At 52.4% G+C, this 12,525-nt stretch overlaps 1 protein-coding gene across 1 annotated transcript in view; it reads right to left on the minus strand.

Annotated features, from left to right (window-relative positions):
* RXRA (retinoid X receptor alpha) overlaps positions 1-12,525 on the minus strand; it is a 91,852-nt gene that overhangs the window by 10,304 nt on the left and 69,023 nt on the right. The window contains exons 5-6 of the mRNA XM_085076865.1: positions 4,233-4,402; positions 301-430 (exon numbers count right to left, since the gene is read on the minus strand). Of these exons, the coding sequence (XP_084932991.1) occupies positions 301-430; positions 4,233-4,402 (300 nt within the window). The remainder of the gene's footprint in view (positions 1-300; positions 431-4,232; positions 4,403-12,525) is intronic.

Consider the following 12,525-nt stretch of genomic DNA (forward strand, 5'->3'; position numbering starts at 1 on the left):
GAGCCTGCTTGGTCTTTCAAGTTTGGGAGGGAGGCAGAGTTTAATTCCTTAGGTCTAAGTCACCCAGCATCTAGCTCTGAGAATCAGAGATCAGAATGAAGCTGGGCCGTTTTTCAGGTGATTGGCCACATTTGGGATCTCATTCAGCAACACATCCCGTGGAGCTTTTAAAATCCTATTTAAAAACCAAATTATCAGAGTCTATTGGTCAGAATCAGCGAAAGGCTTTCAAGCTGCCAGGACCTAAACCTGCCCCAGGGACATGCAGCACTCCCCACGTTGGGGACAGATGCCACTCACCTGCTCTGAGCAAGATGACCTGGTCATCCAGGGGCAGCTCGGAGAAGTGGGGGATCCTCTTGGCCCACTCCACCAGGGTGAAGAGCTGCTTGTCTGCTGCCTGGCAGATGTTCGTCACGGGGTCGTTGGGCTGCCAAAATGAAACAGAGCTGGAAAAGCTTGGAAAAGGGAGAGAGAGGGGAGGAGAGGAGGAGGAGGAAAAGCCTCCCTGCCACCCCTGAGGTGGATGTTATCAGTCACAAGGGAGAGGAAGTGATTTGGCTTCTCCACCACGAGGGTTGGGATAGTTTTGAGCAAGGCTTGAAATGGGAATTGGGAGTGCTGAGACTCCATATCCATCACCCTGAGTGATGGATCTGAGCAGCTCCAGCCTGGGGAAAGCCACACTCCAGCATCTCCCAGCTTGATAAACCAGCACCAGAGGGGGCATTACAGGAAAGAAAAAAACCCAGAGAAAACCCCTTTCCTTTGAAATATTATCCAGTAACAAAAACCATCTGCTCTCAAGGAGGACAGTCAGCCTAAACACACCAAATCCCTGTTTAAAGGAACTGCTCACAGCTCAAGTGGGCTTGTGATTAGGAGCTGGAAGAGCCTGTCCAACCCTGGGGGGAGCAGAGCTCCCTGGTACAAGTGTGTCTGTAGGGTTTACCTCTCTGGACAGGGATGGATGAGCCTTTCCCATCTCCCACCCTAATCCCTGCTGATACCCAGCAGCTTGCTTCCACTGATTAGTTTCCTTCCATGTCCTTAAAAGAGCAGTTTCCAAACTGGAGGAGGAGTGTTTACCTCACCCCTGGGCTGCAGGGGAAGGGGTGTGCAGCCAGAGGCAGAGCAGACACCAATGTCAGTGCAACCTCTCCTCCTGCAAGGCCATTTTGCCACGGCAAACCCCAATCCCAGGCTGGGCAGAGCAGTGCCAAGTCACCCTCGTGCCCCCCAGAGCCCTGCCCAGTCCCCTGGCAGCAAATCCAAGCTCAGTGGCCAACATCTCCCAACCTCCAGGCTTAAAATAACCCGGATTTGGCAAGCTCAGGGCACCTGCCTTGGAAGTATTTCCACCTGTCGCGTGCAGAGATGGATGGGCACGGGCTGGCACTGTCACAGGGATGTGTCCCCCACGCCCTGCCCCTCTCCAGCAGCTCCCCAGGGCTGCAGGGGCAGGGCAGCCTCACTCCCAGGGAGCTGGGGCTCTTCCCTGAGCAGGGAGACATGAGCAAGGATGGGCTTTTCCTGGGAGAGGGAGGTTAGATGGGATTTTCTCTGGACAACGGGAAAACTGTGTGTGAGGAGGAGCTTTGCAGGGTTGTGTCTCACTGGGAGCACAGGGAGTGCTGCACTCAGGCAGGGAGGGGCAGAAGGAACACCAGAGGCCCTGAACATCCCCAGCTTGAAATTACCAGGAGAATCCTGGCATCCTGGGGAGGTGGGATGGGGATGGAGCTCTCCACACCCCAGAGAGGTTTGTGTCTTATGGGAAACCTCCTGCTCCAGCAGAACCCAACCCTTGCAGCAACAAGTGCCTCACAAAAGGGCTGCTTTAGGTAAAAATTCGGTGTTTTTGCCAAAGCTGTCGCCATGGGTGGCTTCTGGGCAGGTTGTCCCCACGGGCAGGAGTCACAGGCCAGGTTCCAGGTGTCCTGGCTGTCACTGTCACAAGCTGTACCCAACCCTTGGTGCTCAGAGAGCCTTCAGTCACACCTCAGATGGCAATTCCTGGAAGCACCACAGCTCCTCCCTGCAGAACTTGATCACCAGAGCAGTGAGAAGCAGCTAAAAGTGTGCAGAGGGCCCTGCCTGGCTGCAGGAGGGGAATGGCAGTGCTGGAAACCCTCCCTGTGCAGGGTAAGCAAATCCCTGGTGCAGTAAATAGCAAGGGCACAGCGCTGGGGTGTGACAGAGCAAAAGGGCACCCAGTCCTTGGGGAAAACTGGAGCATCTTCCAGAAAATGGGGATTTGAAACCAGACGTTCAAAGGCTGATTAAGACCTAAGAAGGAGAAGAGCTCTCAGTTACAGGCTTTGCCTTTCAGTGGCCAGGAGGTCATCCCAGGCTGTGCTTGCAGGGCAGGAGCCCAAATTCCCAGGGCTTGGGGTGGAGGAAAACTCATCCCCAGTGCCCAGGGACAGGGAGCTGCTCCAGGAGGTCCATGGCACAAGGTGACAGCCACAGAGAGCATGGAGTGACACGACAAGGGGGAATGGATCTGAACTAAAAGAGAGTGGGTTTAGATCAGATATTAGGGGAAAATTCTTGAAGATCCTGGCATGGACAAGTGGATGCCCCATCCCTGGAAGTGTCCAAGGCCAGGCTGGATGGAGAGGTGGAAGGTGTCCCTTCCCATGGCAGGGGGTTGGAAGCAAAGAAGGTTTTTAAGCTCCCTTCCAACCCAATTCTATGGTTCTATTTATGAGATGAAGCTCTCCATTCTCACATCACCCTGCCAGCTCCACGCCAGCCCGGGCTGTCCCTGCAGGTCACCAGTGCAGCCAGCCCGATCTGCAGAGGCACCAATCAAAGTCCCCACCACGCCAGGCCAACACCAAACAGCTCCTGTTTCCCCCCACAGTGTTCACCAGAGCCTCAATTTGTCTGCCTTTCCATCCCCAGGGCTCTCTGGGGAGGGCTGGGAGGGCAGCAGCTCCTCCGTCTTCCCCTCTCCTCATCCGGTGGCCTCGTCCCCGGGAGCTGCTGATCTCATCCATCTGCTGAACCTGCTACAAATGTCACCTCGGCGGCAGCAGCCGCTCGACAATAACGGGGCATTTCAACAAGCCTCCTGCTCCTATTTAGATGCACCACACATCCCTGGGCGCGGTAATGCGTGTTGAATTATGCAGCAACCGGCTTTCAATTTGCTGCGAGGGGCTGAGGAGCTGCAGTGCCAGACGAAGCCATTTATTTCAGCTCGCTCTCCGGGGTTTGTTTTCAAGTCAGCACAAGGCTGGCTCCAGCTCCCCTGAAGGATTTTGGAGTCTGAGAGCAGGGAGAGCCTCTCTGAGCCCCTTGCTAACTCCTCTGAAAAGCCCTTGGCAGCCTCGTGGTGATGGGAGATTCCTTCAAATGCAGGTGAGCAGCACAGCCCTGGAGTGTTCTGGAGAGTTCCACTGAGGAATTGGCTCTGCCCATGCCAGGAAGCCTTGAATGTCCCAGGGCCACCTAAGGAATCCTAGGAAAAGCTGTCTTTGCAGGTAAAGGCTGAAAAGAGCATCCCAAAAAGCCAGTTAGACTCCTCCTGACTCTCAGATCTCTCACAGACTCGCAGAAATGGGTTGGAAGTGACCCTAAAGATGATCTAACTCCAACCCCTGCCAAGGACAAGGACCTCTTCCACCAGCCAAGGTTGCTCCAAGCACTATCCATGTCCCTGTTCACACAACATCCTGAAACAGCCCAGATGCTCCACGCAGGACCAGCTATAACACAAGTTTCAAACCACGAAAAGAACTTGAAAGCCAACTTCTAGGCAAATTTCTCCAGGTTTTCTCTTTTCAAAGCCAAGCAGCTGCATAATTCTGCATCTGAGAAGTCACACCCTCATTCTCCAGCTCTTATCTCCCTGCACTTCAGCCACACAGGTCTGTTTATTGCCACAATTGGACTCCGAGCTCTTCAGAGCATGGAGTGCCTTCCTGCCTTTTAGCACTGAGGGCTGTTCATTAAAATAAAATCTTCTCCATCAGCCCTTTCAATTATTCCTTACAGAATCCCTTCCTTCCTCTGGCTGTGGGAATGAAGGCACCAATGCTGGTGGCTGCTGGCTTTGCTTTCCTGGTGCTGAGCTGACACACAGAGCCTACAGTAGAGCCAAGAATTGCATTTCTGAGATGCTTTTTTACAACCCCTCTGTGCCCCAGGCTCCCTGCTGTCCCCATGGTCACTCCTGCTGTCCCTTTGTGTCCCAAACGGCCACTCAGAGGTGCCTCACTCACCGAGCTGGGTGTCAGGCCCATGTTTGCCTCGATGTAGGTCTCTGTCTTTGGCTCCACGGCGAGTTCAGCCTCCAGGATCTTCTCCACAGGCATGTCCTCGTTGGCGCTGCTGGTGGACTCCACCTCGTTCTCGTTGCGGTCCTTCCCTCGCTGCCTCTCCTCCTGCACGGCTGCAAGGGACACAGCAGGGACAGGGTCAGCCTGGGGGACACCTCCCGGCCATGGGGTCACCCCAGGAAATCCCAAAGCATCCTCAGAGCTGGGGGGTCACAGCCCTCTGATGTCTGCTGCCCACCAGGGTGGGATAGTCACAGGGAATGCCCTGAGCAGCCCCAGCCTGGGAGATCTGCTCCATGTGGGATCCTCCAGGAGCATGAAGAGAGGATCCTGCTGGGACAGGGCCCCTGGTGGGAAAACCCTTCTCTGAACAGGGACAGACCCTGGGAATGAAAAGGTTAAACACAAATGATGGAAAGAACCACAAAGAAAGCAACACTTGGAGTCACTGGGAAGGAATGGGTAAAGGGATGGAATAAGGGAATCCTAAAGAACAGAGAAACAGCTCAGTTTGAAGCTAACCCCAGAGTTCAGCCACCTCTGAGGCTGGCAGTGCTGCATTTCCCTGGCCCAGCAGGGATGCCAGAGGCTGAGCAGGAATCCACAGCAGGACTGTGCTCCCGTGGGACAGCAGCTCCATGCAAACCTCCCTCCTGCCCTTGGCTCGGGGCAAACCCCAAACCAACAGGAGAGACCTGTCCCAAATCCTGTGGGGTGGGAATGATCTCGCCAGCAGCCTGTCACATGCTGATGAGTGATGTCTGAGCAGCTCCCAGATGAAAAACACTCATTAGATGCTAATAACATTATTATTAATGACCTCCCCGTGAAAGCTGCACACACTTCCCCTACACCTGGAAAGCAGCTTTGTGCAGTTGCAGTGGGAACTCTCTCCATCACCTTGTCACAGACCCTAAATCCCACACTTTTCCACACACCACTGTTTCCCAGGGCATATTTTATCCCACTCTGCTTGAGAACAGCCCAAGCAGCAGGAGATCCATCACTGGCTATAAGACACAACTCTCTGAACTCACCCAGCTCTTTGCTGAGGACTGCATGAGGCACTCCAGTAAGGTAAAAACCCTGCTATTTATTGACAATTACCCCAGCACTCCCTCCCTGCTGCACTTGAAGCTGGTTCTGTGATGTTCAGGCAGAGCAGCAGGGGCACAGGTATTGTTCTGGGGGGGAAACCAGAGCTGTCTGCAACACAGCGAGGCTTTTCAGACCATCAGCTCTCTGCCAAGTGCAAAAACAAACCCTACAACACGAAACTCCGGGAAAAGAAAGTAAAATAAAACCCAGGAAATTGAGACACAGGCTAAACAAGTCCTCTCTGGCCGTTGATCCCATTAACCCAGCTCCTGGGGCTGATTCCCAGAGCTCCCCCTCCCTTCCCTCAGCCTCGCTGTTTGCCGCACGTCAACAGAGCTCAGACTCTTCCACGTGAAAGCTGTTATGCAAAAAGGCAAGAGGTTCTTTGCTGCAAACTGCTCTGAAGTTCACAGGCTGCACAGGCTCCACAACGTGTTCTGCTGGGCTGCCAGGGCCAGGTAAACTCAGATTTGTGTCGTGGCTTTTGTGCATCTGGTGTGGAATCTTCGTCTTTCTCAAGCCATCATAAAACCCTGTTTTAGTTTCATCCCCCACCACCTCAGCCCAGCTCCTGCTTTTCCAATCATCAGAAAGAGAGAAATTTTTTTTTTGCTTAATGCCAACCCTTCTCCAACGGCACAGATGCACCAAGATTCCTCTGGGCACATTAGAAGAGATGAAACACCTACTAAATAACACAAAAGCCGGAGAGAAAGGCAAACCCTCCACAAGTGGGATCTTATAAAAAGACTTAAATGCCAAAGTGCTGATGCAGAGTCACAGCAAATCTCCAGGATAAAGGTGCAAAGTTGGTTCTTTGCTCTGAGATCACTGAGGTCACTCCACCAGGGTGTCAGCCCCAAAAACACTGAGCATTGCAGAGTCCCAAAAAACCAGAGCATTGCAGAGCTCTGGGCAGACAGAGGCTACTTAAAGCCTTCAATCTGCAAATCTCAACCTCATCAGTGCCACACTCCTGGTCTGAAGGATCAGACACACTTCAGGGGTTGTAGGAGAGAGAATCTTGCCTGTGATCAGGCTGAGTCCAGCTGATATGAATGATACAAGAGACAGATGGGCAGAGATTATACACAGAAGGAGTTCTTTCTATTGATCTGAGCTCGGAGCTGCTGCACCAGAAAATGAGTGCTGCAGCTCCCTGCAGAGCTGGTCAGGGACAGCTGACTCATCCCAGCTCAGCCCCACGCACAGCCAGGCTCGTCCCAGCCCAGCTGGCTGCAGGGACACCCTGGGCAGAGCAGATGGCACATTCCCACCCAGCAGCCAAAGATAAACCCAGCCCTTGCCGGGGAGAGAGGTATCTGGTTTGCTACACTGTGTTCTAAACCCAGGCAGCCTCCTGCAACTGCAGGACAAGTGTGGAATCGCTTTGCCATCATATCCATCCATCCATCCATGGATCCATCCATCCATCCCTCCATCCATCCCTCCATCTATCCATCTCCATCCATCCATCCATCCCTCCATCTATCCATCTACCCATCCATCCATCCATGGATCCATCCGTCCATCCATCCATGGATCCATCCATGGATCCATCCATCCATCATCCATCCCTCCATCTATCCATCCACCCATCCATGGGCACACATCACCATCTCAGGAAAAGAATGGGGATTGTGTTCCTTGAGATGCAAGGAAAAACAGCACGTGGGACAGAGGGAAGGAAAGAAGGACAAGTACTGGTTTTTAACCATGAAATATGGGAAAATTTCCAGCAGTGAGCAGAGCCCTCACCATACAGACCCACGATCTTATTTCTGGAGTCTGCTCCCCACTCCCACTGGATATCAGTCAAATAAACCACGGTGGTGATGACAAAAACACATTATTCCATTGGATCTCGTCTGGGAACTGGGTTTTCTTTGTGAGTTTGGTTTTCATTTATGTTTTTAAAAAGAGAAATACAAAGGTGGCAGCTGGTCTGGTGACACCAAAATGGGAACACCTTGCTCTTCTCAGCCTCCCAACGACGCTGATTTTTCTGGTCCTGAGGGTGGCACAGCTTTTGATCAACAGCATGGGTTTATCCACCTCAAATTCAGAAGCTGAGCCAGGAATTTGGAGAAAAGCCTCTCCTGCAAGGCAGAGCACTCCCAAGCCGTGGTCACCCCGTGCTCCCAGAGCTGAGCTTCCTAGCCCTCTCCTCCCTGCTGGCTGTGCCAACGCTTTGCTTCTCCTTCAAGGAGCCTCGTAAGGCTGAGAGCTTTTCCAGGCCGATTTTCTAAACATAAGGGAAGCATTTGAACCTTGCAATCCACTTGAGGAGAAAAAAAAGACGCAAGTGAGAGAGCTCAGAGAGGCAGCCCCACCTCCTCCAGCTATGTCTGAGCCGAGCCAAGGACAGAAGCCTGTGTTTTCCATGGCACCTGATGAAGAGCCTCTCCTGTTATTCTGCCTGATTTGGTCTGTACTTGCCTCAGGCCAGTTGCTGTCATTTTTCATCTTGAGCTTCTCCAGCCCATCTGCACCTCCCCAGGCCATGGTGCAGCAAGACATGGAGCCCCATGTGTCCAAACCGCTCCTTGGTGACCTCTCTTGTCTTTAAAATCCAAAATGTCTCGTCCTGAGGATCGCAGATGAGCCTCAGCTGATGTCCCAAAATGCCAGCTCCATCCTCTGCTGGTGTCCACATCACCCTGGACACCTTGTCTTTGCTCGGGGGGCAGCATCTGATGGCTGAAAAAGCAGGTTTGAGTCCATTGCAAAGTGCCACCCAACCCAGCTCAGGGGCCCAAACCAACCCCTGGGGGTGAGGACAGAACTTCTGTGCCAAAGGAATGGCAGAGAAAAGAGGGAGAGGCCCAAAATAAAGGATTTTCCACAGAGCAGTGGTGTTTCTGAGAGGGCAGGAGCAGCACAGTTGTGTTTATTTGCTGGGAGAGGTGCAGAGGCTGCAGCAGCTCCAGTGATTCTCACCCAGAGACAACACAGACAGAACTTTCTGGGATGAAAATCCATCCCTCCAGGAGCAGCAGGGTGGGGTTTGCTCCTTTCCACAGGGCAGGAGGGAAAAGGATAATTCACTCCCCCCAAAAATGGTGTTTTCTTATGGGGAAAGCACTGATGCTCAGCCCAAAGAGCCCCAAACCTGCTGGGATTTCTCCCTGCCTGCAGGTGGGTGGCTCATTATTTACAAGGCACAGGTTGGAGGTTATTGGGGATTTCCATTCCTCTCGCACTGGGATTTATTGGGCTCTGCTGCCTTGTGTGAAGCCACATCTTTGCTGTGTGTCAGCAGCATCTTGAAGCGTTTATGCCCCAGGTACCTGTTTATATCCAAAATGCCAAGACAGCTGAGGAAACGAATTCAGACAGTGTTTCTTCTGCTTTGCTTTCGTGTGTCACCTTTTTTTTTTTTTTTTTCAGAGGTGCAGCTTTCTGCTACTGTAAACAACCTCAAAAGCTGTGACACATGAAATAAATGGTGGGTTTTTTTTTCCTCCAACGTTTTCAACTGAATTCCATGATTTTTTTTAAGGAATACAAAATACCATCATGGTAATTAAAAAGTGAAACTTCAGAGCGTTAAAAATTGGATTGAAACCTTTGTGTGCAGTTAGTTCACATGAGGAGCAGCTCTGGAAAACAACAGCAAGAATTCTCCAGCTCACTTCACTCTCTGGACACTGAAGTATAAGCAAACAGCAACTAAAGGAGAGAAAACCATAAGCCAAACCCGTTTTCTCAACCTAAGAGCATCCTTAAAAACAAAAAATAACAAACCCAGCATCATTTAACCAGCTGGTTTAAAGAGCAGCACTTTAAAAGGATATAAGAAACAAGCTCATTAAGCTGCAAGACATTTTCCATTCCAAAATTACTCCTAAAAATAACTGCTCTTGAACTCTGCCCCTTCACTAGGCTGTGGCCACTTGCTTTTACATTCACTTGGACAGTGGGCTGGAAACCTGAATTCCTGGTTTTTCTCCCCAGACTGCTCTTTGCTGCTGTTGATCCCGAGAGATGTGGGAGCAGGGATGGCTCCAGCTCCAGGGGGATGCTCAGCCACGGCAGGGGAGCAGGCACAAGTCACTCTGTGGTAGAACAAGGGGAATCTTCAGTCCCTCTGTGCTCAGGGATGGAGCTGAGCAGCTCCCTGGAGACCTGGGAAGCTCTCTGGGCTCTGGAGATGCTGCAACTCCAGCCCCTCCCAGGTTAAACCCCTCAGCTTGGTGGCAGCGCAAAAGAGGAGGCAAACCAACCCACACACATGGGGAAGAGGAAGAATTAACTCAGGCTGTGAGGTTTAACCAAGTCCTGGAGCCAGAGAGCAGCCCTGCAGCTGGGCAGATGTGCTGGATGCTCCGAGCAGGGCTCTGGATCTCATCAGAGCAGCTGCAGCCACGCTGTACCTGAGCCTTTGCACCTGGATTTGGGAATGGTTTGGGAATCAGCTGCTCAGCCCGAGCTGCAGGTGCTCCAGGAGAACAGCTCTGCTCTCCAGATGGGCTCTGAGCTCCCTGCTGGAGATACACCAACACCCATTCTCCCCAGTTGGCACCAAAGCCCAGCCTGCAGCCCCAGCCTGGCACTTGGCAGCCCTGCTCCCACCCTGGGCAGCCCAGCAGGTGCTGCAGAGCCAGCCTGGCTCTCCCCAGGAGCCTCTCCCACCCCGAGGCAGTGCAGGGAAGGCTCTGGAGCCGGAGCAGGGCTGTTCCCAAGGGCTGCTCCCTGTGCAGCAGCCAAGGGCGGCCAAGGGAGCATGAGAAAGGGCTCCTCGCTGCTATTTCCTGCTCCCTGGGCGATCCCGAGGCGCTGCCAGCTCTGCAGGGACACCACCTCGGCACAGGGGACAGCCAGAGCTGCAGCACAGCCCCACAGCCCCGCTGTCACCTCTGCTGTCACCTCTGCTGTCACCTTGCACTCAACACCCCTCCATCCCAAACTGGATGTTTACTCCCAGCTCTGCCTCCCTTTCTGCTTTTTCCCTTTAAAACCCGAGCCTGCTGATGCACAGACACCTCAGAGCCTAATGAGGAACAGATCGAGCAGGGAGAGCTCTGCTCCTGGATGCAAACAGCCACCCCCACAATCATAATCCCTGCATTAGTCAGGATCCCTGATGGTAATCTTAATTTTGTTGGCTATCCGGTATTTAGTGGGAGACAGAGTACAAAAACCCAAAGTATTACACAGCTGGCAGTAATTCACAGGGGAAGAATGTTCCCAGTTGCTTATTTATTATAGCTGCAATATCTCACCGTGGGCATCAGGATCTCCCTGACGTGTTTTTAACAGGAAACAGCCAGCAGAGATGTACACAACAGCAGGAATCCTCTGCTCCTGCAGGCTTGCCCTGCTTTAACTCCAGGTTTGTAGCCCTGGAGGATCCCTGTGCCCAGCAGAACCCCAAGGCCACCCTGGGTACACTGCTGCCTCTGCCCTGGCTGGGCACAAGGTCCATCCATCCCTCTGGGTTTGCTCTTCCAGGTTCACCTGGAGACCCCCAGCTGTTGGGATCAAACCCTTCCAGACCTCTATCAGCTGCTCTGTTGATTTTACTCCTCTAATCCAACTTCTCAGCTAAGTAAGAACCCCTTTTTCACCTTTAAACCTTTTTAAACCCTTTTAAACCTGGGTACAACCATGGCTCTCACTGTTCCTCCTCCCAGCACCACTGCAGGTCACAGCATTGCCCCCTAGCCCAGCCCTGCCTCTCAGCACAGCTCCAGCACTCAATTCAGAGGTTTTTACTGCACTTCCACCACATCCCAGTACCTCTGGGCTACAGGAGAGATCCTTCCCAGCAGGAATCTGCTGTGCCATTACACAGCTATAAATTAAGTCTCCAGAGCAAGATGTTTTTTAGGGAAATGAGGCCCATTACCCTGGCTCTGTTATTTAAGAGATACAACAGTTTATGCCAGAGGATAAAAAGCCAGCTATGCTGTGAGAATTTTGGCAAATGGAATTAGCAATGTAGGATTTAGCCCAAAACTCTTCCCCAAATTAGAGGTGGGAGCAGGAGTGGTGTAAGGACAATTCCTGGCAGCAGCAGCAGTCAGCTGGGATGGGTGCAATGGGAAATTTTTTGATAAATCAGGTGGATATCACACGTGAAACTCAAAACCAGAGCAAGATCTGACTTCCAGCTGTAGGACAACACTTGGGCATCTCTGTGAAACACTGAATTTTTAAGTTTACAACAAGAGAGAGGGGAGTTCCTCCAGCTTTCCTACATGGGGATTATGCCCAGAACATCCACTGTCAAATCACCAGCTCCTGCCCTTCCCCATCAGCACTGCCTGAGCACACTCCCGGAGTTCCCAAGATCCCATCTGTCACACTTTTAAATAATTGTCTGATCGTTATGAATTCATTTGCTATTCATTGTGATAATGTTAATCAAGATGAATTAATAGAGTCCTCACACTGTAACGCGCTCCCTGGGGAATTCCACCACCACTTAGAAATTAATTAATGGACCTGTAATTTTAGCAGGGCTGCCCATGCAATCACCGCTAACGGCAGGCACGGAGCAGGTATCTCTCACAGGGTGGCAGGGCAGAGTTGCAGCATTCCTGCTGCTCTTCCCAGCCCTGCACACCTTGGCTGAATGTTCTGGAAGGCTGAAGGGGAACTCCAGCTGCCTGTGGAAGGCTCTGGAGGCAGTGCTGGGGAAGGGGATGATCCGTATTTCTCCTGCTGAACACACAGGAGATTTTCTGGCTTCTTTTTGGTCTTCCGAATCGCCCATGGCTCAGGTTTGGGATCAGATTTTCCTCATCCTGCTGCACATCTCCCATGGGATTCACTCCTCCCCACTGCTCTGCACTCAAGGCAATGCCATCCCCCACTCCTGCACTGTCCCCCTCATCCTCTCAGGCACTCTGAGTGGCTCAACCTCTCCGTTTGACACCAAAGCTCTGCTGGGGCAGGGAGATTTGTTCTGAGCACTGAAGGGTTAACCTCAGCAGGGCCAAGGAGGTCCCCTGGGTGCCCTGGCAATCCCCCACACCTCCAGCACAGACAGCTGTGACACTTGGTGACTCTGGGTCCTTAGGTAACCCCGAAAATCGAGTGGCAGGGTTTGCCCAACACTCAGAGCTTTCCAGCACTGCCCCATTTAATCAACGCTCCAGACAGGGCTAAGTGCTCTTCAAAGGGTCCCACG

Source organism: Lichenostomus cassidix, chromosome 17 (assembly GCF_008360975.1).
Source record: "Lichenostomus cassidix isolate B80296 chromosome 17, HeHo_3.0, whole genome shotgun sequence".
Lineage (NCBI taxonomy): Eukaryota > Metazoa > Chordata > Aves > Passeriformes > Meliphagidae > Lichenostomus > Lichenostomus cassidix.